Source organism: Dendrobates tinctorius, unplaced genomic scaffold, assembly GCF_039654945.1.
Source record: "Dendrobates tinctorius isolate UK_male_01 unplaced genomic scaffold, ASM3965494v1 ptg000022l, whole genome shotgun sequence".
Taxonomy (NCBI): domain Eukaryota; kingdom Metazoa; phylum Chordata; class Amphibia; order Anura; family Dendrobatidae; genus Dendrobates; species Dendrobates tinctorius.
In genome coordinates, this window is record NW_027361690.1 from 18,290,827 (window position 1) to 18,316,828 (window position 26,002).

At 42.6% G+C, this 26,002-nt stretch overlaps 1 protein-coding gene across 1 annotated transcript in view; it reads right to left on the reverse strand.

Moving 5' to 3' along the window:
- Positions 1–1,872: 1,872 nt before the first annotated feature.
- MYEF2 (myelin expression factor 2) overlaps positions 1,873–26,002 on the reverse strand; it is a 34,294-nt gene continuing 10,164 nt past the window's right edge. The window contains exons 2-18 of the mRNA XM_073568453.1: positions 23,487–23,686; positions 22,452–22,504; positions 21,640–21,647; positions 21,465–21,558; positions 20,854–21,045; positions 19,133–19,286; positions 14,831–14,880; positions 14,685–14,745; positions 14,124–14,225; positions 14,002–14,043; positions 12,707–12,778; positions 5,362–5,466; positions 5,189–5,287; positions 3,705–3,773; positions 2,585–2,784; positions 2,448–2,499; positions 1,873–2,359 (exon numbers count right to left, since the gene is read on the reverse strand). Of these exons, the coding sequence (XP_073424554.1) occupies positions 2,196–2,359; positions 2,448–2,499; positions 2,585–2,784; positions 3,705–3,773; positions 5,189–5,287; positions 5,362–5,466; positions 12,707–12,778; positions 14,002–14,043; positions 14,124–14,225; positions 14,685–14,745; positions 14,831–14,880; positions 19,133–19,286; positions 20,854–21,045; positions 21,465–21,558; positions 21,640–21,647; positions 22,452–22,504; positions 23,487–23,686 (1,717 nt within the window). The 3' untranslated portion in view covers positions 1,873–2,195. The remainder of the gene's footprint in view (positions 2,360–2,447; positions 2,500–2,584; positions 2,785–3,704; positions 3,774–5,188; positions 5,288–5,361; positions 5,467–12,706; positions 12,779–14,001; positions 14,044–14,123; positions 14,226–14,684; positions 14,746–14,830; positions 14,881–19,132; positions 19,287–20,853; positions 21,046–21,464; positions 21,559–21,639; positions 21,648–22,451; positions 22,505–23,486; positions 23,687–26,002) is intronic.

Sequence of the window (26,002 nt, forward strand, 5' to 3'; positions counted from 1 at the left end):
AGGGTAAGCAGAACCGGCTGGAATCCTCTTCGGAAGAAGAAGAGGAGGCCGAGGACTCTGAGGAGATATCTTCCTTTCTAGGGCCGACTGAAGACTCTGAGCCTGAAACACTAGCTCGTCTTCTTTTAGAAGAACCTTCTTTCGATAGGGCTTTTATTTCAGTACTGATTAATTGCCTCAGGTCTGTAGCGAAGCTTGGAGCTTCTTCCGCTACCTGTATAAATAGGAAAGAGTGTAAGAGTCTGATACTCCACTCACGTTCTACCCCTCATCTCCGTCCCTACCGTCTGTCTCACGCAAGACTGACACAATCTCTTGGGGTGGCCATCTGGTAAGGGGCAACTACAGAGGGCACATTCCTTGTGCTTCTGCTTCCCTGTGGCCTTCTTCCAGAGAATCAAACACATAAGGGGACACTGCATCAGGGTACATTCTCGCAGATCTCTTACCCTTGCAGATGAGGACAGGTACCGGATCATGGGGGGCTGCGGGAGGATCCTTTGACCTAGAGGAACTGCTGTGGCTCCGTCCACTTGAACGTCCCTCTTTCCTCTTAGGTTGGTCACTGGGGCGCTTTGCCACGGGCTGCACCTCTTGTGGGTCCATGGGGGCTTCTGTTGTGTCCATCGCTGGGCCTCCAGAAGCACCTCAGCAGCGATGCCTTCTGTCTTAAGAAGGCTCCCCCTCCGGATTAGCAGGACTCTGTCCGGTGTTCGGGCCCCCCATTGGACCGCTCCCCGCAATCCTCCCCCTCCCCTTCAGGTGCCCGGCCCCCTCAGGCGGCGGGCGCGCATCGGCGCGCGTTCACCACAACCGGAAGTCGCCGGCATCCGACTTCCGGTTTCGGCGCTAGGCCCCGCCCCCTTCGCCGCGTCACTTCCCCGCGCGGCAAGGGGGCTAGAACGGAACCGCCGCTCCCTTTGTGGGACACCGCCGGCGGCGCCCGTACGGACCGCACCCCCGGGGGAAGGAGACACAGGGGGACCCGCTTACCTCACCGGTCCCGTGGAGAAGGCGACCGCCGGACCCTGTCTCCGCCTGCTCTTACCACTGCCGTGGAAATCCTACCCGGACCCACCGTGGCGCATCCAGGGCCCCCAGCGAGACCGAGGTAGGAGAACCCCCCGCTACCTGAGTCGGTCCGCTGGCCTGGGATTCGGTTATCCATGACGGACGATCTGTAGGGAGTTCTGTCCTTGTTAGGAACAGGAAACCAACTGATGCGTGGGAGAGGTGCCGCCCTTTTTGTATCTGTAGGTTTTCCTGTTCCTAAGAAGGGCGGATCCCCTCTCTCAGGTGGTGCTGTCATGGACGACCGAATAAAAACACATTTTGGACAATAGGTAGATAAGGAGAAGTGTAGCGTGTTGTGCAACAAAAGCTGATTACAAGAGTGGTTAGGGTGTAGAAGTAGAGATATATATATTTTATATTTTAGGTGCCAGACAACTGCATTAAGCAATTAAAGCTGGCCATAAATGTAATATAGGAATGTAATTGTTTACTGGGGTGCCTAGTGTTTCCCCACAGACTCATTTGCTGACAATTACTTGGGAACCAGAAAGAATGATTCTTACCCTATTATAGGTTTGGGATACACCAAAGCTGGTGGCCAACTAGAAATAAGTAAAATTAAACATTTTCTGCAACTACAGAGCTGAATTTCCCTTGTAATAAATTAGGCTAAAATGTATTAACCCAGATCCCCATTTCAACCCTTAATCGCCCATTATGCCTGTGCAAAATTGTCAAGGTTATACTCCTCTCTAGTGGACAAGTTAAGTTTGTTACATCAGTGAAAAACTTGTTCAATGCAAGTCACATGTATACTTTAAAAAAAACAACAACCAACACACACTGAACAGACCAATATTTACCAGTTCCATTCAACCGATTTTATTTTGTCAACAGGGGATCGACTGTGCTGTGACGTCAAGACAAAATACAGCATTCGAACCCCACAATGTAGACTGTGAGAAATTGGCTTTATTAAAAACAGTAAGTCAATTCATATAAACTGAATGACTAGAGACATGGTGTTTAAAAATCAAAATATATAACAAAAAATACATTAAACACCACACTAGCACAGGCTTGCACTAAAAGTAAGGAATTTCTGCTCTAACAACGTTTACTAAAATGTATTTACCAAAAAGACGGACAAATGTGGGAATGCCACTGGGTAAAATAAGGAATTATGCATTGCGGTCAATGCGGACATCAATTTCTCTACCATTGATCTTTATTCCATTCATTAGTCTGCACGACTTCTCTGCAGTTTCTGGGGAATCATATCTTACAGTGCCACAGCCTTTGGATTTGCCATTCTCCGTTTTTATCTCCGCAAAGAGAACACGACCTAAAAGTAGTTGAGAATCGATTAACATTTAAAGCAAAAATCAGGACATTACAGTATGTGGAAAAACTATGACAGCAGTCCAACTTACCACACTGGCTGAACTTCTCTTTCAGTTTTTGCCAGGTCAAGTCAAATGGGAGCTAAAATTGGAGGAAAAAAATAAAAGTAAAAACCATGGTAACATAAGTTGAATACATCAACAATGATCAGCTGGCAACCCCTTACATTTCTAACAAATATTTGACATCCTTTATTTCCCCGTTCTCTTAAACCACTTCCTCCTAGTGGTGCGGAGCCAAACCCTCCAAATCCACGATCCATATCCATGCCTCTGTCCAAGCCACCTCCAATACGATCGAAACTTGAGCTCATTCTGTCCATTCCGAGCCCCATACTCATGCTATTCACAGCACTCATTCCAGAGCCTAGAAACAAGTTAACAAAAAACTGTTAAAGTATTGGTTCATAATATCCTCTTATGGAAGCTTTCATGACCTGGTGATTTTTGCATTTTTTTTTTTTTTTTCCTTTCCTACGCTGTAGATTGAATAATATGTCCATCCACTTAGCTGTATAAGCACTTGCTTTTGAGGGACAAGATTTGAATTGTTACCATATAATGTAATGGAAAACAGGAAAATTGAGGAAAGTGGGGGGTACATCTTGTAATCCAGATGTACCTCATCTTATACTCTGGCTGTGGAGAAAAGGCAGCAGAGCAGCAGGACACAGGAGGCGATGACTGCAGCTAACACTGCCCGCTGCTAAAGAAAATGAATCTTCACTGCTCCCACGCCAATAGTCCCTCCTATCTATGCACTGAAGCCAGCTATAAGGATATGTTCCCATGGTCAGTAAATACTGCGGGTTGGGCGCTGCATACATCCGAAGCGTCCAGATGTTACAGAATTGGATGGGATTTCATAAAATCTCATCTCCACTATGCGTACAGTGACGCCTCCTGCTTCCCTGTGTAGACGCACGTGCAGTGCGTCTTTACCGACCAGAGCATGTCTATTTATCTTGTGAAGACGCTCCGTCTCTGCAAGATAAAGTCACCCGTACAATGTAATGTGACGCAGCGAGTCCGAACGGTTCAATGAACACATGAGGAATCACCTGCGTTCAAAAGCCAGCACAGCCTTGGATGGAGCGGAGCGTCCAAAGCACTGCCGGTTTCTGCCCGTGGGAACATACCCTAAGAGGTGGGAGGGATTATGGGCGTGTGGAGCAGTGAATAAGCATCACGTGTGCCCACTATCCCCAGTGTGTCTGCTATTTTCTGTGATGAGAGTCACTATATGTATTCTTTATACAAAATCATTAAAAAAATAGAATAACTTACTCATGCCAGATCCTAGAGGACCGAGTGAAGAAGAGCCCATCCCACCAAAGCTTCCAACCATAGCACTACCTATGGAGAGAATAGTATCATTCACAGTGGATCAGAAGACCGATAAGGGAACTCACTGTTCGTGTTCATGCACGGAAGGATATCATAAAGTAGTTGACTAGAATGGCTATACAAAAAAATCATTAACTGAAAATTTTCAGGTCAGCGGTTAGATTAAACCTCCAGCCAGTCTGCATGCATTTTTGTCGGCCATTTTCAAGGAAATACTAGGTTTATTATACTGATCGATCAGTGCACTGCAACTTTCCCAGTTCATCAGCTCTGCAGAGATCAAAATAGTTACACATATAGGAAAGAAAAGCGTTACTTCTCACATTCTTGTTCAAAAGTCAATACTTCCCAGTAATGGGACATCCGTGCGGTGTGCAGGGGGGTCTATATGCAGGACAGACCCCGCATGACTGTCCGATTCCTGGGAGTAAAGGACAGAAGCAAGAATGTGGTGCAGCTTTTCTTTTTCCTACATGTGTAAGGATCAATAACCCCCACATAAAGAGGACAGACCTGGATTCTACAATTGGAAGCATTTAAAGTAGCATGTAAACAAATTATGCATCTAATGCTAAAAGTAGATTACTACTTTGGTTAGTTATATACAAGTGACAGCTCATTTACATCCTGCATTGTGAACACTGGAGATTATAGTTATCTGCGTCTTGTGATCCATTGATAAACTTCGAGTCTAGTACATGACATTATGTATAGATAGGTCACTACAACTTTCTGTATATCCCACCATTAGGTGAAGTGATTTCATTTTTTTTTTTTGCAAGAGTGGAAATACAGCAGGCGAGTCCATAAATTGAGTTAGCAAGATTCTAACCCCGCCCAAATGAGTCAATTACATTTTGCTGAATATTCTTAAGAGACATGGCAGTTACTACTCTACCCCTCCTCTTGTTTTTAAAAAGAGAGAGAAACCCATCACAGGGAGAACGGAAAGGCAAGGAGATACAATGACTTCAGTGCGAGTCAGGAAAGCATGTCTAGCCCCATGATCTATCAGTGCTGCCTGTAGATACAACATGAGAGAATCTGCTGGCGTGCCCCTAAGGCTATGTGCCCACATATGCATAAAATTTCTGCTTCAAAACCAGACTCCTTCCCAGAAAACGCACATTTTATTTCCACGAGTTTTTTTGCGGAAAAACCGCACGTATGTTTTTTTTCCAGCGTGTCTTCTGACTCATAGAAAATAGCTAAAAACACAGACTTTGCCGCAAAATTAATGAGCATGCTGCGTTTACTGCTAAGTGTTTTTTGCACGGAAAAAAACGCATCAATGTGCACAAAGTGCGGAATTCATTTATGATGCTTCTATGCATTTTTGAAGCGTTTTGACTGGGACAAACGCTTCAAAAACGCTTACGTGGGCACACAGCCTAAAAATACAAACAGGTATGAGGTCAACTTACTCATTCCTCCAAATGAATCGCCAAAGCCACGGCTCAAGCCAATGTCACTCCGACTGAATTCTCTGTCCATGCTACTTCCCATGCCTCCTCTGTACATGTCTAAATAAAATGCGTGTTAGATTAACAGACGCTAATTACAACCATGTAGTTCTATGTATATTTGAGCTCCTTACCTCCCATGCTGCTTGCCATGCTTCCCATTCCTGCCATGCTACTTGACATGCTTCCACTCATGCCAGATCCTATACTGCCCCTGAAGTCATCAACACCGCCCATTCCTAGAACAACATTCAGCAAAAGGAAGATGAAAAACATGGATCTTTAAAAGGAATCTGTCAGCAGGTTTTTGCCACCTTATCAGTGCAGCATAATGTAAAAAGAATCTGATTCCAGTAATGTATCACTTACTGGGCTATTAGTAAACATTGTTTTATCAGCAGAATATCACTAGAGGGCACCATCTAATCCTCATTCATGAGCCTTCTATAACACTGCCCACACCACTGATAGCCAGCTTTCTGCCTATGCACAGTGTTTACAGGAAGTTGCCAATCAGTGGTGTGGGCGGGGTTATACAGGGCTCACTCAGAATTCCTAGATCTATGGCACAGAAATCAGTTTTATTTAACCCGCTAATGACAGGGCCACATTTTTTTATTTTTAAATCTGACCTGTGTCACATTATGTGATAACTCTGGGAATGCTTCAACAGATCTCATTGATTTGGAGATTTTTTTTTCGTGACACATTATACTTTATGATAATGGTAAAATTAGATCAATATGGGTTTTTTTTAGGGATCTATCCATGTTTGAAGTGACTTTGGGGGTCATATTGGAAACCCCCCAAAAGTGATACTATTTTAAAAACAGCACCCCCTGACATTGAAAACTGCTGTCAGGTAGTTTATTAACCCTTTAGGTGATTTTCAAAAATGAATGCAAAGTGACATAACAGGAATGAAAAAGTTGATGTTTACAACCTAAATGTCAGTAACTTCTGAACTGACCGCTATAGCCGGCAGACTAAGGCCGCTCTTTGGCTATGAATTGCCAAGGCAAACATCAGGACCACACAATCATGATCTCAAGGCGCCGATGGGTATAAAGAGGGAGAAGCCACATCCTGTTAAACATTTATATGATAGTCACTATTGACAGCAGCATCTAAGGGGGTTACACAGATATGGATTGTGGCAACACTGATAGTGGCTGATGCAGTAAGTTGTCAGCTGCTGGGTTGTCGCCTGTATGGGGATGCTAGTCTCCTCTCAGTAAAAAGATGTATTGGCAGTCATTAAGGGGTTAATTGACAGCAAGCAAACCAGTAAGCGATAAAATAAAGTGTCTCTGCCCCTACATCATGCTGATCTCAGGTGGGGTAGCAAAAGCCTGGTGACAGATTCCCTTTGCCTAGCGTCAGCTGCATATTTACATTTCTATGAGAGCAGGCTTATAAACTAACATCTATGTAAAGCATCTGAAATGTTGATCACATCCATGCCTCTGTATTGTCAGTCTACACTCACTGGCCACTTTATTAGGTACACCATGCTAGTAACGGGTTGGACCCCCTTTTGCCTTCAGAACTGCCTCAATTCTTCGTGGCAGAGATTCAACAAGGTGCTGGAAGCATTCCTCAGAGATTTTGGACCATATTGACATGATGGCATCACACAGTTGGCGCAGATTTGTCGGCTGCACATCCCTGATGCGAATCTCCCGTTCCACCACATCCCAAAGATGCTCTATTGGATTGAGATCTGGTGACTGAGGAGGCCATTTGAGTACAGTGAACTCATTGTCATGTTCAAGAAACCAATCTGAGATGATTCGAGCTTTATGACATGGCGCATTATCCTGCTGAAAGTAGCCATCAGATGCCTGTTCTTAGCTGAGAGGAGTGGTACCCAGTGTGGTCTTCTGCTGCTATAGCCCATCTGCCTCAAAGTTCGACGCACTGTGCGTTCAGAGATGCTCTTCTGCCTACCTTGGTTGTAACGGGTGGCAATTTGAGTCACTGTTGCCTTTCTATCAGCTCGAACCAGTATGCCCATTCTCCTCTGACCTCTGGCATCAACAAGGCATTTCCGGCCACAGAACTGCCGCTCACTGGATTTTTTTTCTTTTTCGGACCATTCTCTGTAAACCCTAGAGATGGTTGTGCATGAAAATCCCAGTAGATCAGCAGTTTCTGAAATACTCAGACCAGCCCTTCTGGCACCAACAATCTTGCCACGTTCAAAGGCACTCAAATCACCTTTCTTCCCCATACTGATGCTCGGTTTGAACTGCAGGAGATTGTCTTGACCATGTCTACATGCCTAAATGCACTGAGTTGCCGCCATGTGATTGGCTGATTAGAAATTAAGTCTTAACACACAGTTGGACAGGTGTACCTAATAAAGTGGCCAGTGAGTGTATATCTGTTTTCTAGAAATCCATCAGTGAATGTTTATTCAAATTATCTCACAAAAGCAGGATGCTTGGCCTGTACTTACAGCTACGTACACACCAAGTGCTGAATTTAACTCCCATCATTTTCACCTGGTCACGCTACTCTCCGGAAGACCAGGTGACATTGATAAGGGCTGTCTTTAAGCACCTGGGAAAAGCGCAAACTGTACTGCTTTTCCCAGATGCCAGTACATGTCACATGGGCACACAGATGCTACACAGACCACTGATCTCACCTGTACATGAATCACCAGGACATGTGAATTTATCCATTTTCACATGCATTGTGGGGAAAAACCCTTCTTCAAAAACTGATTTATCCATGCTGAAGATGCACTTTGTTTTTCTTTAAACCCCCTTCACTACCTGGCAATTTCTCATTTATCCTCCCCTTCTTCCAAGAGCCATAACTTTATTTTCTGGCCATAAGAGTGCTTATTTTTTGCAGGACAAGTTGTACTTTTGAATGGAAAATAGTGAAACTGGAAAATAGTGCAGTTGCAAAATTGTGTTTTGGGTATATAATTTACTATGTTCACTATACAGTAAAACTGACCTGGAAATATGATTCCCCAGGACAGTAAGAGTATGCAGATAAAAAAAAAAAAAAAAAAACCTATACGTTTTGTAAGTGGTGAAAACTTTTTGGGAAACTTAAACTGGAGGTAACCTTCATGACGCCCTTGGCGATCTCATTGAGGTCTCCACAGTTCATCAAGCCACTCACAGTGAACTGAGCACGGGAATAGCTGGCTGTGACCGGCGGTAACCTTTATAACATAATGCTCGCCACTGAAGCTGCACCCCAAGCTCTGCTCAGTGTCTCCTGTATGTCAGGGTGAACGGTCGCATTATGACACCATTGATCAAGAGATCTAGAAGTAGCAGAGATTGATTACAGCATGGGACAAATGGATTCTCTTCTTGTAGGACAGGTGAGAACACAGTTTTAGATTTTCATTTTTAGAGTAATATATGGGGAAAAAGCTGGTCAGAGAATTTATTTCAAATAAAGGATTTTATTTTGGCTGTGTGTTTATTTCAAAATTTACTATGGGGTTAGTAATGGGGGCATGTTACAGACTCCCATCCATTACTAACCCATGGGCTTGATGTCAGGTGACAATTCAAAGGTGCCATCAACCCCATGGGAAGAGCGAGGCCGAATGCCAGTTTTGGCACATCTTATGGATGCGCCACTTCTGATGAGGCTGATGTTTGTCTGGGAGGTGGGTGTGTATAATATCATGCGTAAAATTCTTCATTGTACACAGCTGTAGTCGGTAAGCCAAACCTCAGACTCCTCAAAATTCCTCTACTATGACTCCCTTATACATACTTCACTGCTGAGCATGTACATAAAGTGTAAGACAGATTCAGCTCAACTAAAAGCCTAGATTCTTAGATCAGAAATAGAACATTTCACAACTTTCCCAAATTCGAGCACATACATAATTGCGTGCAGTAGTACAATGCAGTATTTTAAGAGTCTGTTTATTTTATTCCGACTTCACAGCCCTGCTGAATACAACTCCCACCATTGTCACCTGCTCGTGCTGATGAGACCCGGCGCCTGGGATCAGCACAAACCGCACCACTTCCCCCTCCACGTGTCCGTATTTGCGGTCCAAAAAAAAGTCGCATAAGGTCGGCTTCACATTGCAGAGGGCTGCGTATTTCCTCCGTGAAGCTCCGCCCACTGCCACACCTCTTCCTTCAGCTCTGCCTACGTCTGCATGCATCCTGCGTACCCATCTTTAACATTGGGTAAGCAGGCCGTGCAGATGTATGCGCATGCCTCTGCATGCATCGTTTTGACGCTGCGGCAAACTGCGTGGAACGCAACATGTTGCATCATGTTGCGGTCGCCGCATCGTAGAAATTACGCATGCGGACGCATCCGCATACATCAGTATGGCCTGCGTACCCAATGTTAAAGATAGGTACGCAGGTGGGGAGTGAATGGAGGTGTGGCAGTGGGTGGAGCTTCACAGAGGAACTAAGCAGCCCCCCGCAGCTTTGCTGAACGCTAGTGTGAAACTAGCCTAAACACGTGAAGGGGGCCTTCGAGACATCGGCATCTCTATCCTGGACACAATTCACAGGTGAAGCCTGTGTCTAGTGAATACATATTTACTCATTACTAAGGTAGGAAATGACAAAATGTGTTCATAACAGAAAACTGTTAGACTACAACTGGCAGCAGAATGTCTGCCCTAAAATGGAATCTCATCAGGTTTTGCCACCTATTATGAGAGCAGAACATAGCAACAAGAGACCCCGATATGTTACTTATTGGGCAGCTTAATCTAGTTTTGATAACTTAGCAGATCATTTGAAAACGAGTAAACCTGCTTTGTGTACACTGTACATGTGATAAAAGCTGCCAGTGATGTAGGCAGAGTTATATAGAGCTCAACTTTTAGAGCACTGATAGAACTGCAACATATAAAAGTGATACAATTGCCAGAATCTGTGTCTCTGCCCCTACCTACATTATGCTGCTCTCAGATGGGATAGTAAAAACCTGCTGATGTTGTAGCTATATATTTTTTGGTATTCTCATTTTATGATTCAAACAAGTTGTTTGCAAAAGTGAAAATACAGCTGTAAGAGTTCTACAATGCCTCCAGTTTTAAAAGAAATATACGCAAGGACAAATGCAGAGTTCATTATACCACTTGTAACCATCTTGATTTTAATTTTTTTTTTTAAAGGCAACTTTACATCAGCCCTAGCACTACTCTATTTTAACAAGCATTTGTATGTAGATTAGTGAATGCTTAATGTACAATAAACTTGAAAATCTTAAGGCGCCGTCACACATAACGACTCACCAGCGATCCCGACAACGATATCAACGTGTCAGGATCGCTGATGAGTCGCTACATGATCGCTGGTGAGCTACCAAACAGACAGCTTCACCAGCGATCAGCACAGCGATGCCGAGGGAGTGGCGTCGCTGTGTTCATTAGTTACCAGCGCGCTGATGCAGGGAGCTGGTAACTAAGGTACACATCGGGTATCCAAGGGATGTGCGTCCCTTAGATGCCCGATGTGTACGTTAGTTACCAGCTCCCTGCATCAGCGCGCTGGTAACTAACGTACACATCGGGTTTCTAAGTGACGCACGTCCCTTGGATACCCGATGTGTACGTTAGTTACCAGCTGAACGCTGGTCTCCCGCCTGTCACACGCAGCAATGCGTGCTGGCCAGTGGGAGACCAGCGACCAAAGAAAAGTCCAGGGCTTTCCTACAGCGATCAGCGATACCGGCAGGGGGGCCGATTGCTGTCACACATAGCGATCTCGCTGGTGAGATCGCTGTTGTGTCACAAAACTTGTGACTCAGCAGCAATCTCGCTAGCGAGATCGCCAAGTGTGACAGGGCCCTTAGGCTCGTACGATGCAAATAAATGGGCTGTTGAGAAAGGGGGGCATTGATTTCCCCACACTGATAGGGCGTGATTACTTATGTAATGAAGACTAATGGGCGCAAGTAATGAAGCGATGTCAGAGTCTGCCTCCAAGGAACGTACAATGAAATTTGGTACAGGTTCTTTGGCTTTCCTGGCACACACCCAGGGAGGCAGAACGTCTCAGACAGCAACGAGATCTGCAAAGAGTCAGGGGTGACATCACTACTCTGGGGACAAATGCTTTCTCAAGTCACCCAAAGATCTACATAGTGCAAGCAAAGGGTTTAAAGTTCACCCTGCTCTTACTCAGCAATCACTAAAGCAGCAAAGACAGGCTTGTTAGCCTGCAGTTAGTCAGGACAGCGGAGAGGTCTAAACAAAAAAAAAAAAAAAAACACACACACGACAGGTATAAATAGCATGATCTATGCTTCCCTAAAGTTTTAAAGAAATGTACAACACTTGACTAAAATCTGTTGTCAATTTTACAAGCTGAATCAAAATGAATAAAATACAGTTGAAGTAACCGCTGTCTTCATTATTTTAATTAAGCTATAATTCAGATAGAAAAGTAAAATAAAAATTGTTCATTGATGAAAAGTTGCTTGAAGAAATGTGTGTAAAATGTAAAGTTGGCATTTCCACATTATGGCTATGCCACAGAGCACCTACTTCAGAAAATATACAAGTATGAGAAACTAGGCACCTTAAAAGAGATCCGGTCATCAGGATTGTGCTCAGCAAATTACACACACTGTCAGGTTGGTGCCGTTACACTGATTAAAACCTGGATTTATGAAATCAGTCATGTGGTTCTTGTTTAATGTGTGTTCCTCCTACTTTAAATTATAGCAAATTTGCAGTTAATATTGTGGTCTTAAAAAAAATGGTCTCCAACAAAATGGATGTGGCACATGTGCAGTAGCATCTATTGGCAAGCAATGTTCTCAAACTGCGCATGCGCTGTCCACTATGTACAGAGGACAAGTGCAGGAGTGCGCACAAGAAGAGGACATCATCTCTGCGTTACTAGATTCAGTGAGTGACACATGCAGGAGGTTTTAAATTTTTTTTTAAACTACAATATTAAATGTGCAGGCGCTGTATTTAAAGTGGGAAGAAGGACACAATCAATGTTCAATGACCTGTCATTAAAGCCCAGAACTATGACAGAGGCCAGAGCAGGAAAAAAAAAAAAAAAAAAAGACCCGCCCACAGGCCACACCCAAAGCACGAGCACATCATTAACTCAAAACTTCAGACACATTAAATAAGAACCACAAGACTGATTTCTTCAACCCAGGTATCATTTTACTCAGTGTGAGGCCAGGGTCACACTTGCATGTGTAATGCGAGAAATTTGCACGAGTCTCTCGCATCAATACCCGGCACTGCCGCCAACACTCGGGACCGGAGTGTGCATGTATTTCTATGCAGCCGCACACTCCGGTCCCGAGTGCCGGCGGCAGTGCCGGGTATTGATGCGAGAGACTCGCGCAAGTTTCTCGCATTACACACGCAAGTGTGACCCAGGCCTCACAGCGCCAACATGACAATGCCTGTAGTTTACTTAGAAAACTCCTAATGACAGGTTCTCTTTACATTACAAGCACAGCTTGATTCTTAAACTATAGACCACATACCTGTCATTCGGTTCACACCACTAAATCCTGACATGTTACTCATTCCATCCATGCCGCCAAATCCACTAGCAGCTGTAAGAGTGAAGGAGTTCAAAAATTATAATCACCCACATGTTTTCACACCAATACTGCTGGAAAATGGTTATTTAACCACTTTGCGACACGCGCCGTACTAGTTTGGCACATGTCGCATCTCCACATTTGATGTAGGCTCTGGCATTGAGCCCACATCTTTCCCGTGTTATGTCAGCTGTTTTGACCAGCTGACATGTCCCCGCAATAGCCGTGGGTGGAATCACGATCTACCCAAGGTTATTAACCCGTTAAATGCCGCTGTCAAACACTGACAGCGGCATTTGACACACTCTTCAGGCCGGAAATCCGTCCACCAGTGACCCCGTCACATGATCGCAGGTCACTGATGGGTTGGCATGACAACCGGAGGTCTTCTGGAGACCTCTATGGTTGTCAGTGCCGGTTTGCTGTGAGCGCCACCCGGTGGTCGGCGCTCATAGCAAGTGACCAATTCTGCTATATAGAGGTGATCTTCTCATCGCCTCTATGTAACTGAGTCGAACAGGTTGTGGCAGCTTCTAGTCTCCCATGGAGACTATTGAAGCATTCTAAAAGGAAAAAAAAGAAAAAAAAAAAAAAAAAAAATGTACTCAATCGGTAAATGGCGTAATGGAGAAAGTCAAAATACCAGAATTCTATTTTTTTTTTTTGGGTCGCCACGACATGGAGTTAAAATGCAATAATGGGCGATCAAAAGAACGTATCTGCACCAAAATGGTGACATTAAAAAAAATCAGCTCGGCGCGCAGAAAAGCCCTCACCCAACCCGAGATCACGAAAATGTACACACTAAGGGTATCGGAAAATGGCTCAGTTTTTTTTTTGTTTAACAAAGTTTGGAATTCACCACTTGGATAAAAAAGAATCTAGACATGTTTGATGTCTATGAACTCGTGATGACCTGGAGAATCACAATGGCAGATCAGTTTTAGCATTTAGTGAACATGGTGGAAAAAACCCAAAAAACAAATTTGGGATTGCACTTTTTTTGCAAGTTCACCGCACTTGGAATTTTTTCCACCGTATTTGAGTGCACAATATGGTAAAACCAATGGTGACGTTCAAAAGTACAACTCGTCCTGCAAAAAAAACAAGCCCTCACATGGCCATACTGACAGAAAACAAAAAAAGTTATGGCTCTGAGAAGGGGAGCAAAAAATAAACGCAAAAACGAAAATGAGCTGTAGCGCGAAGGAGTTAAAATTGTTTACAACACATACCTCCCATTCTATTCATTCCACCAAAACCAGGGCCATCCATACCTTCAATAAAATTAACAGTGTTAGAATTCTCAATCTGTAAATCCTTTGGATTTCTGTTGTACATCGTGATGTGTACTTGCCTGATGGACCCATGTTGCCCATTCCGCCACCCATTCCCATCTGTGTAGCATTAATTGGTTGCCCGCCAGGTCCAAGTCCCATGCCTATACCTCCTAGGCCACCTACAAAATAAAAAGTTATAGAAGTCATTAAAGAATATGTGGCAAAAGACACATTTACAAAGCTAAACAAGATACTCTGTATCTGATATCATATGTGTGCCCCAAATTATAGACAAAGATTATGAAACCATGCCACACATCTACATTGGAAGAGACCTGCCTTATGACAAGGCCACTGGATCGTTCCAACACTACATGGCTAGAAGAGGATTTTACAATTACATTTCACAAAATCTACCAATAATATGTACGAGTAAAAGAAATGAAAACTAATTTGCTCATCACTACTAAATATATATATATATATATATATATATATATATGGAAAAACTTACATGCTGCAAATTATCCTGTCCCCACAAGATCATCAGCACATCCTTGTGTTGATCATGGCATAGGGACTAAATGTCCTTACAGTATTATGCTCTCATGAAAGTAGTAATGTAATTTTCTACTTACGAGGTAACTGAGGTGCTTTTTCCATAGCATGGAAGTCATCTGGAGGAAAAGACTTGTCGTCCTAATCAAAAGCAAAAGCATTGTTAATATATAACTGACTCGGTAACGAAAGAAGAAAGATTTTGTATGTTCTGTTTTAGCATTACCATTTTAACATGCATAGGACGATCGAACAAGAACTGTCCATTGAACATAGCTGTGAGAAGCCAATTAAGGAAGAGTCACAATACAATGGACTTCTGATTTATTTGCCCCCGGACCATACACATTCAGGAGTTGGCCACTAAGTCAGTCTACATTTGCAGTTTTGCACTTAATATCATCTGGAGGAAAGCAAGGTTGGAGGGGTGTAAAGTAGCAGATCGCAAAGCAACAACAACTAACCATTTGTCAAAGCGGTTCGCCCACATATTTTGCATTATTTAACCCCTTCACTACCAAGGGTGGTTTGCACGTTAACTACCGGGCCAATTTTTACAATTCTGACCACTGTACCTTTATGAGGTCATAACTCTGGAACGCTTCTATGGATCCCGGTGATTCTGACATTGTTTTCTCGTGACATATTGTACTTCATGTTAGTGGTAAAATTGCATTCAAATAACTTGCGTTTATTTGTGAAAAAAACGGAAATTTGGCGAAAATTTTGAAAATTTCGCAATTTTCCAACTTTGAATTTTTATGCCCTTAAATCACAGCGATACGGCACACAAAAAACTTAATACATAACATTTCCCACATGTTTACTTTACATCAGCACAGTTTTGGAACCAAAATTTTTTTTTGTTAGGAAGTTATAAGGGTTAAAAATTGACCAGCGATTTCTCATTTTTGCAACACCATTTTATTTTTAGGGACCACTTCACATTTGAAGCCACTTTGAGGGGTCTATATGATAGAAAATACCCAAAAGTGACACCATTCTAAAAACTGCACCCCTTAAGGTGCTTAAAACCACATTCAAGAAGTTTATTAACCCTTTAGGTGCGTCACAGGAATTTTTTGAATATTAAAAAAAAAAAAAAATGAACATTTAACTTTTTCACAAAAAAAATACTTCAGGTTCAATTTTCTTTATTTTACCAAGGGTAACAAGAGAAATTGGACTGCAAGACTTATTGTGCAATTTGTCCTGAGTACGCTGATACCTGATATGTGGGGGGGGAACCACTGTTTCGGCGCATGGCAGAGCTCAGAATGGAAGGAGCGCCGTTTGACTTTTTCAATGCAAAATTGGCTGGAATTCAGATCGGACGCCATGTCACGTTTGGCGAGCCCCTGATGTACCTAAACAGTGGAAACCCCCCCAAGTGACCCCATTTTGGAAACTAGACCCCCCAAGGAACTTATCTAGATGTGTGGTGAGAACTTTGAACCCACAAGGGCTTCACAGAAGTTTATAACGTACAGCGGTACAATTAAAAAATCATATTTTTTCCACAAAAATGATCTTTTCACCCCCAATTTTTATTTTTCCAAGGGTAACAGGACCCTAAAAGTTATTGTGCAATTTGTCCTGAGTACGCTGATACCCCATATGTGGGTGTAAATGACTATTTGGGAGCATAGCAGAGCTCGGAAGGGAAGCAGCGCCATTTGACGTTTTTGGCTAGAATTGAGATCGGACACCATGTCGCGATTGGAAAACCCCTGATGTACCAAAACAGTGGAAACCCCCCACAAATGACACCATTTTGGAAACTAGACCCCCCAAGGAACTTATCTAGATGTGTGGTGAGCACTTTGAACCCCCCAGTGCTTCACTGAAGTTTATAACGTCCGGGCGTGAAAATAAAAAAATCGTATTTTTTCCACAAACATGATCTTTTAGTCCCCATTTTTTTATTTTCCCAAGGGTAACAGGAGAAATTGGACCCCAAAAGTTGTTGTCCAATTTGTCCTGAGTACGCTGATACCTCATATGTGGGAGAAAACTACTGTATGGGCACACGTCGGGGCTCGGAAGGGAAGTAGTGACGTTTTGGAATGCAGACTTTGATGGAATGGTCTGCGGGTGTCATGTTGCGTTTGGAGAGCCCCTGATGTACCTAAATAGTGGAAACCCCCCACAAGTGACCCCATTTTGGAAACTAGACCCCCCACCGAGCTTATCTAGATGTGTGGAGAGCACTTTGAACCCCCAAGTGCTTCACAGAAGTTTATAACGCCTGGGCGTGAAAATAAAAAAAACATTTTTTTCCGCAAAATTATATTTTTGCCCCCAATTTTTTATTTTCCTAAGGGTAACAGGAGAAATTGGACCCCAAAAGTTGTTTTGTAATTTGTCCTGAGTAGGCTGATACCCTACATGTGGGGGTAAAACACTGTTTGGGCACATGGCAGAGCTTGGAAGGGAAGGAGCACCATTTGACTTTTTCAACGCAGAATTGGCTGGAATTGAGATCAGACGCCATGTTGCCTTTGGAGAGCACCTGATGTGCCCAAACAGTGGAAACCCCCAATTATAACTCCAACCCGAACCTCAACACACCCCTAACCCTAATCTGAGCCCTAGCCCTAACCCTAACCCTAGCGGGAAAATGGAAATAAATACATTTTCTTTTAGTTTTATTATTTTTCCCTAACTAAGGGGGTGATAACGGGGGGTTTGATTTACGATTTATGGCGGTTTTTATGTTTGGCGGCTGTCGCACGCTAAAAGACGCTTTTTATTGTAAAAATAGTTTTTGCATCACCACATATTGTGAGCTATAATTTTTCCGTATTTTGACCCACCGAGTCATGTGAGGTCTTATTTTTTGCGGGACGAGTTGACGTTTTTATTGGTACCATTTTCGGGCACGTGACATTTTTTGATCGCTTTTTATTCCGATTTTTGGGACGCAGAATGAACAAAAACCAGCGTTTCATGAATTTCTTTTGGGGGGGTGCGTTTACACCGTTCCGCGTGCGGTAAAATTGATAAAGCGGTTTTATTCTTCGGGTCAGTACGGTTACAGCGATACCTCATTTAGGTCGTTTTTTTATGTTTTGTCGGTTTTTTGCAATGAAAACTATTTTATATAAAAAATAATTATTTTTGTATCGCTTTATTCTGCGAGCTATAACTTTTTTATTTTTTTGCGGATGATGCTGTATGGTGGATCGTTTTTTGCGGGACAAGATGACGTTTTCAGCGGTACCATGCATATTTATATGCGTCTTTTTGATCGCGCGTTATTGCACTTTTTGTTCGGTGGTATGATAAATCATTTTTTGCTTCGTTTTTTATTTTTATTTTTTAAGGGGTTCGCTAAAGGGGTTAACTAATGGGACAGTTTTATAGGGCAGGTCATTACGGACGCGGCGATACCAAATATGTGTACTTTTATTGTTTTTGTTTTTTTTTATTTTGAAAAAATGGATTTATTGGGGAATATTTTTTTTTTTTTTTTTTTTACTGATTTATTTAGCGATTTTTTTAAAATTATTTTTAACACTTTTTTTTTTTTTTACTTTATTACCTTGTCCCAGGTGGGACATCACTGTCCTGTGACAGATCGCTGATCTGTCACATCACAGATCACTGTGACAGATCAGCGATCTGTCACAGGCACTGCTGCAGACTTCCTCATGCCTGCGCTTTGCAGGCAGTGAGGAAGTCAGCTCCCTGCAGGCCCCCGTCGCCATCTTGGATCCGGGGGCCTGTAGGGAAAGAGCCCCCCGCAGCAGCGCTGCACATTGCGCTGCCGTGGGGGGCTCAGGGAAGCACGGAGGGAGCCCCCTCCCTGCCGATGCTTCCCTTTAACCCCCGGTACACCGCGATCGCGTTTGATCGCGGTGTGCAAGGGGTTAACGTGTCGGGGGCGGTCCGTGACCGCCCCTGACACATTGTGGCGGGTGTCAGCTATGATAATTAGCTGACACTCGGCCGCGATCAGCGGCGCTCACCACGTGGGCGCCGCTGATCGCGATGACGTAATATTCCGTCCATGGTAATTAGGTCCATGGTCACATGGACGGAATATTACGTCAATTGTAGGTAAGGGGTTAACAATGAATAAATAACCGTAAACACAAGTTTTCAGCTGCAGTCATTAAAAGTAATGCAGCTAGTGCAGTAACATGCTTGTTATTGCGGCCCCACGCATTTGATTCCTGTGGCTGAACAGCCTGAGTGTAAGGGTGCAGTCAGACAGCCGTATAACAAGGATGACGACTGCCGTGCACGAACAGTCTATTGCGATGTGATCGTTGTCCGTGTTATACGGCCATCTGACTGAGTCATTCCAGTCAATGAGAATCAGTGCGCTAGTAGCAGTGATTTGTCATCAGCACAGGACTTGTGACATTGCTCTAGGAAGGGATTCAACATACCAGGGGACTCTTAATTGTCCAGTATGTAATATATGGCACAAGCTTTAAATTATCCCTAAAAGATTGTGAAATACAAATGAACAACATCTAGCCCCACTGTCCACATCCAACACTTAAATATTAAAGGATACAGATAGCTTGCACTGCTTCGATTGCTTGTTCAAAGGTAACTGTTCCCATTCCTCTGCTTTTGCCATCTTTATCCTCCTTAATATCTGCCCTTTTCACAATTCCAGCAATGCTGAAAACTTCTTTCAGTTTCTTCCAACCAACTTTAAAGTCCAGCTGTGAAAATAGAGAAACCCAACGGTAAAATTTGTTTGAATCCACCAAGTCAAATCTAAGGGCTCCTTGTCACCGATTACATACAAAGAAATTTACATTCATTATCACACATTTAAGGCTGGTTTCACATTCGCGTTAAAACAACGCTGCGCACTGCGTCGTTAAGCCCCGCCCCGGCTCCCTGCCCGCCCCATCCGGGATCAACGCCTACTTTCGCATTTGCACGCATGCGATCGGCGCACCCTATCTTTAGCATAGGGTGCACAGATCGTGCGCTGCCAGTGTGAAAGTAGCGTGCTGCGCACTTTTGACGGTGCGCGCCGAAATGCAGCATGTTGCATTCCTATGGGTGCGGAATCGCGGCAATTCTTTGCGATTCCGCACAAAAGAATGAGCATGCTGCGATTTTTTCCGCGATGTGATTCCGCCGCGGAAAAAAGCGCAGCATTAGCACAGCATGTGCGGAATGCCATAGGAATGCATGGGGGTGCGTTCTGTACACGATTTTTAAGCATTTTCGCGCCGAAAATCGCGGCAAAAACGCTTAAAAATCGCTACGTGTGCACATAGCCTAAAGGAGTATTTCCATCTCCATGACCCTATCCCAATATGTAGTAGGGAGTAATAATAGCAAATGCCTCCAAAAAGAATTTTAGTATAGTACCTTGTCCCTTTCCTCATGTGCAGGAACTTGGGTATCCATGGTTAGGGGCCCACTGATAGTGTGACAGTTAGCTAGTTGCTAGTGGTCTTAACCATGGATACACAAGGTGGTACAATACCTAGACATGAGTAAAGAGGCATAGAGAATCAAAAAGAACTATATATTTCTAACTGGAGGTATTTGCTAATGCTACCACTACATATTGGGATAGGATCTTGGAGATGGGAATACTTCTTTAAGCCAAGTATGAATCCAGTTCAGGAGCATAAATCACTTCATACCAGCAAATGCTGGTTGTGTAACATAGCCAGCATCTGCAGAAACTGAAGCTCTCCCAAATCTCTCTAGGTTAACTATTTAAATGCCACTATTGATCAACAGCAGGGGTTAAAGGACTTCATTGCCAGTCCATGTGCACCAACTCTCATTAGTCCATCGCGACGTGATGATGGGGAACCAGCGCGTTAGAACACTGCAGCCAGGGTATACTGAAGGTCCCGATCTTTTACATTAGTCATTCTGTGAATCTCAGCTATAGGCTGCGCTTCATAGCAGAAAAGCAATTTAGCTGTATATAGCAAAGGAGTGGTTTTGCAGTATATAAGAGGTGAAATAATCGCAGGTTCAAGTACCTTTGACAGGGGGGGGGGGGGGGCAGAAGAAAGAAAGGAGAAAAAAAAATAAAAGCACAGTACACCAGGATTAGTTTTTCTGTCGATACACCTCGGTATGCTTTGGGGTGACTAAAGGGTAAATCAAAAGACAGAAATCTCGAGTACTAGCATGCGTGTTGAGGTCTGAATAGTAGCAGCTACACAAGCAGATTACATCAACCTTTGAATATGGATTGAAAACCGATCACAACTGGTAATAAATTGTACAGAGAACAGCCAGGTAACATACATTTGCAACAAAAACCGTTGATCCAAGTCTTCCAGCTCTCAGTGCACTAATTAATTCTGGTGGGATGTTAGGATTGTTGACAATAGAAGGAGGGAGATTCATCATGCCTGGTCCCATGTCAGCGTTATGTGCCCCAGGAAACGGCCCTCCACTGCGCTGCAGAACTCTGCGGGCATTCTCGCCATCTGGATCCTATCAATAGAATTGTATACTTTTATTAAAAAGAGCTATGGATCATATAAGTTTGGTAATTGTGATTGTTCATCCTAAAAAAAAATATTAAGGGATTTAGAATCTTGTAATAGTTCAAAGCTTCCCACATGGCACGTTCATCTCTTATTCAGTGGATATACAATAAATGCAGATTGGACGATCCCTTTAAATTCTATTAAGCCAGTATCAGAGATGTGGCCATATTATATACAGCAGCGTTGTGTATACACACAGGAACATTAGCCAGCAGAGCCCATACTGTAATCTCAAGGTCTCCTTTCATAATGGGAGGTAACAAACGTTGGAAAAGACTGTTTGCATGAAGTATACAGGACTTCGCATAAAACCACTATGTACCAACATATCCCCATCAATGGAATCAGAAAGCAAGGTCTTACTGCTTTTATGTTAAGGGGTCGTCCGTTCAGATCGTGTTTATGCATGACTTCAATGGCCTTAGTAACAAATTCCATGTCTTTAAACTCCACCACACTGGAAGATAAAAAGAATGTTAGAAATTCGCAAAGCATATAATACAAAGTATTTACACAAAGTGAAAAAAGGAACACTTACCCACATCCCTAAATCCAAAACGTCACGAGAAAAAAAATAAATTAAAATAAAAAAATTAAAAAAAGACAATTAGTAAATCAGAAGTAGATGAGTGACAGTCCAGCAATGCAGTTACAGGTCACTAGAGAAGAACTTTGCTGCACATTTGGGGTATGACTGCTAAATAAAAACGGGATTGTCATTTACAAAAATTAACAGACATTTTGTCCTATATTTAATATTTATACAATTGTTGCATCAAAATTAAATTTACATATAATGTATACAATTTTTAGCAGTAATGTATAAAAAATTCCAAAGCTAAAAGTGATCCCGGGATACAGATTAGTCTCCTAAACCCTCCATACCCAATGACCTACTAGTCTCCTCAGAAAAATGGAAGCCTTCACCAGTTTATTCAGTTTCCATTTGAGAGTCTAGCTCAAAGACTCGAAACGTTTATATCACTGACAGTTGCGAGGCCCCACAAGCCACAACAGGCCTTTCATATAGTCTAGCCAAGTTCCGTACAATCCTGATAACTGGCTGATTTGCCAGTGAATTTTAGCAAAGAACAAGTTAAAGGACCAGCATACAGAACCGTACATGCGTCTGCATTGAGCTTTTGGCAGCAAACCAGAATTGTGCAAGAAAATGCTTGGAAACAATGGAAATGCAACCTCATGTAATCTGAATGGAGGCGGTGAGCCTTGGAACATTCAGACTGGAATACAGTATTGGAAAATGAAACTTACTTTCCAAATAAAAACTTGTACAGTGAAAACTGATGAGGGACTTCACACCTCAAACAGCTTGTTGCCCACGGCACTTACCCTTGATTTTCCTTCAGCATCCTTAAAGAGCTCCACGTATGTAACCTCACCAACTACATAAGACATACAAAGGAAAAATACCAAGAAACAAAGCATTTAACACCGGTAACTTTCTTTACTGTGCCCTGTGCACAGCTCTACAGAACAAATGACCTATTATTCACCAACACTCAGACACAGAACCAACATACCAATGGCTATTGTCATTTAGCTACTTGTCAGGATTGCAAAGCAGCCACATTGTCGAGAGCAATACAATCTACCAGATTTTTACACCCCATTACTGGATGTAGGGTTATTTGGTATGATATAGTTGGTGAACAAGTTCAGATATGAGAAGTCCCTATACAACTTGTTAAAATAAAGGTTAAAAGCGTTGAAGTTTTTCATCTGACTCACAACAACTGTTTTAAGGTGACTTTCTACCTGAATGTCTTCAAATGGTAAAGTTTGTCTTACGATCCAAATTAACAAAATCAATGTGTTTCACAGCAAGCTACAAGCAAAGAAATACAGTGAATAAAAACCAGTCAAATAGTCATGTCACCTTACAACAGAGACACCAGAGACAATTACAAGTGTTACAAAGTTGAACACGCTACCGTGAAACCAGGGTTTACGTTTTGGCTTTTAGCCATTTCCATTAAAAATCTTGCATGTCAATTGAATCCCGCCCAACCCAAATTTGGTAGAAATTAAGCCAATTTCACAACTGCAACAGGCACTAAACAAGAACTGCACAACGACAGGTCTTTTACATTAGAAGCAATAGCACCAAAATTGCCCCTTACAATATGTCACTACATGACAAACAGCAATCACTGCTTTTACGTTTATCAGAACATTTTACAATATTGGCCTGTTCCCTCACAGTAAATGCCAGACATTATGTAAGCCAACGCTTCAGTTAGCAGGCAATTTGATTATTGTGGAAGTTTACTTTACCTGGGTTACCTGCTGAATCAAGACTTTGGGAACAGTTTAATAATGCATTTATGAGTGGGAAAGCTCATTGATTTTAGACTCAACATTTACCTTTATCCCTCATGAGATCCTTGATTGCTTGCCACTTCATGTCATAAGGAATATTACTGATGAATACCCTATTCCGACTCAGACCCTTCTTGTCACCAGAGCCCGATTTCTCTTTTCCATATGGGTGGAATCTGTTTCCCTTTCTAAGCCCAGATTTTTCCTTTAGTGGCTTATCTTCTTTATTGGAATCTTCATTCTCCCTAAGTTAATGGGAAACAAGCAGATTAACATAAGTAATCCATAGTCACTGGACACGACAAGAGATATATTCCCTCTGAAATGTAAAGTGCTGTGGAATATGTCGGCGCTACAGAAATAAAAATGTATTATATATTGCACACACTAAAAGATTAAAGTGAAAAGAAAAATCCATCCAGAAAATAAGCCCCCCCCCCCCCCCCAATAATAAAAAAAAAAAAAAAAAAAAAAAAAAAAAAAAAGGAATTGTACCAGCCTGGAGAATCATCTTGCCTGATCATTTTCATATCATGAACGCTGTGAATCAAAACTGTGCGGAAAGAAAAGTGCGATTCCACCCTTGGAATTTTTTCCCCATTTTCTAGTACACCACGTAAAATGGATGGAGTCATTGAAAAGCACATCTTGTCCCGAAAAGTCAAGCCCTTACACGATTGTGTCGACAGAAATAGAAAAGTTATGGCTCAAAGAGGGGAAAAACCAAAGTGTAAAAATGGGGGCCAGGCACCATTCCAGCTGTGACAGGACTGGCTCTCCTAAGGACCGTGTGAGTGGCCACAGGAATTGTGTTACAATCAGTGGCCACTTCATTCTCCCTGCCTTTGGACAAATCACATGCATCAGCAGCTCTCACGTTCTGCAGATACATGAGATTTGTCCAAAAGGAGGGGAGAGTGAAGCCAGCGCTCACTGACTTCAGGTATAGCATGACATGTCACTTGGTCACAGAGAGCAAGTGCCAACATTGCAGGAAAGGCATCAGAGGAGAGCATAGGTGTTTTAGTGGACACCGACTTTACACTGAATATCGCTCTTCGGTTAGGTTCAGAAGACCGTATGTTTTCTCACCCGAGAAAATCAGGTCGATTACGCAAATCACTCGTCAATCAGAGCCTGAGCATAGTGTGATCAGATTCTTTCAGATGAGAAAATGGAAAAATAGATTCTTAATCTTCTTTATTCTGCAGAATTTGGACTGCACTCTGGTGTTTTCCACGCACTGGCTTGCCCCCAAAAAATATCAGATAGGAGTATGGGCCCCGTAGAACAACATGGATTAAGAATGCTCCAACGATTAAACGGTAGGTATAAACCTCACTTTTATTGCAGTGCTTTTAAAAATTGTGACAGACGTATCAGAGGCTAGGGTAGAGCAACACGCTTCAGCATTCAAGCCTTAACCCCTTCATGACCCAGCCTATTTTGACCTTAATGACCTGGCCATTTTTGGCAATATTGACCAGTGTCCCTTTATGAGGTAATAACTCAGGAACGCTTCAACGGATCCTAGCGATTCTGAGATTATTTTTTCGTGACATATTGGGCTTCATGTTAGTGGTAAACTTAAGTCGATAATGTTTGCATTTATTTGTGAAAAAAACGGAAATTTGGCGAAAATTTCGCAATTTTCACATTTTGAATTTTTATTCCGTTAAACCAGAGAGTTATGTGACACAAAATAGTTAATAAATAACATTTCCCACATGTTTACTTTACATCAGCACAATTTTGGAAACAAATTTTTATTTTGTTGGGAAGGGTTAAAAGTTGACCAGCGATTTCTCATTTTTACAACAAAATTTACAAAACCATTTTTTTTAGGGACCACCTCACATTTGAAGTCACTTTGAGGGGTCTATATGGCAGAAAATACCCAAAAGTGACACCATTCTAAAAACTGCACCCCTCAAGCTACATTCAAGAAGATTATGAACCCTTCAGGTGCTTCACAGCAACTAAAGCAATGTGGAAGGAAAAAATGAACATTTTAATTTTTCCAACAAAAATTTTCTTTTAGCATCAATTTTTTCATTTTCACATGGGCAACAGGATAAAATTGATCATAGAATTCGTTGGGCAATTTCTCCTGAGTACACAGATACCTCATATGTGGTCATAAACCACTGTTTGGGCGCACGGCAGGGCTCAGAAGGGAAGGAGCGCCATTTGACTTTTTGAATGGAAAATATGATGGAATATTTAGCGGTTGCCATGTCGCGTTCGGAGAGTCCCTGTGTGCCTAAACATTGGAGCTCCCCAACAAGTGACCCAATTTTGGAAACTAGACCACCCAAGGAACTTATCTAGATGTGTTGTGAGCACTTTGAACCCCAAGTGCTTCACAGAAGTTTATGACGCAGAGCAGTGAAAATAAAAAAAATATTTTTTTTTCCTCAAAAATGATTTTTTAGCACGCTATTTTTTATTTTCACAAGGATAACAGGAGAAATTGGACCAAAAAAGTTGTTGTGTAATTTGTCCTGAGTACACCGATACCCCATACGTCAGGGGAAACCACTGTTTGGGCGCATGGGAGA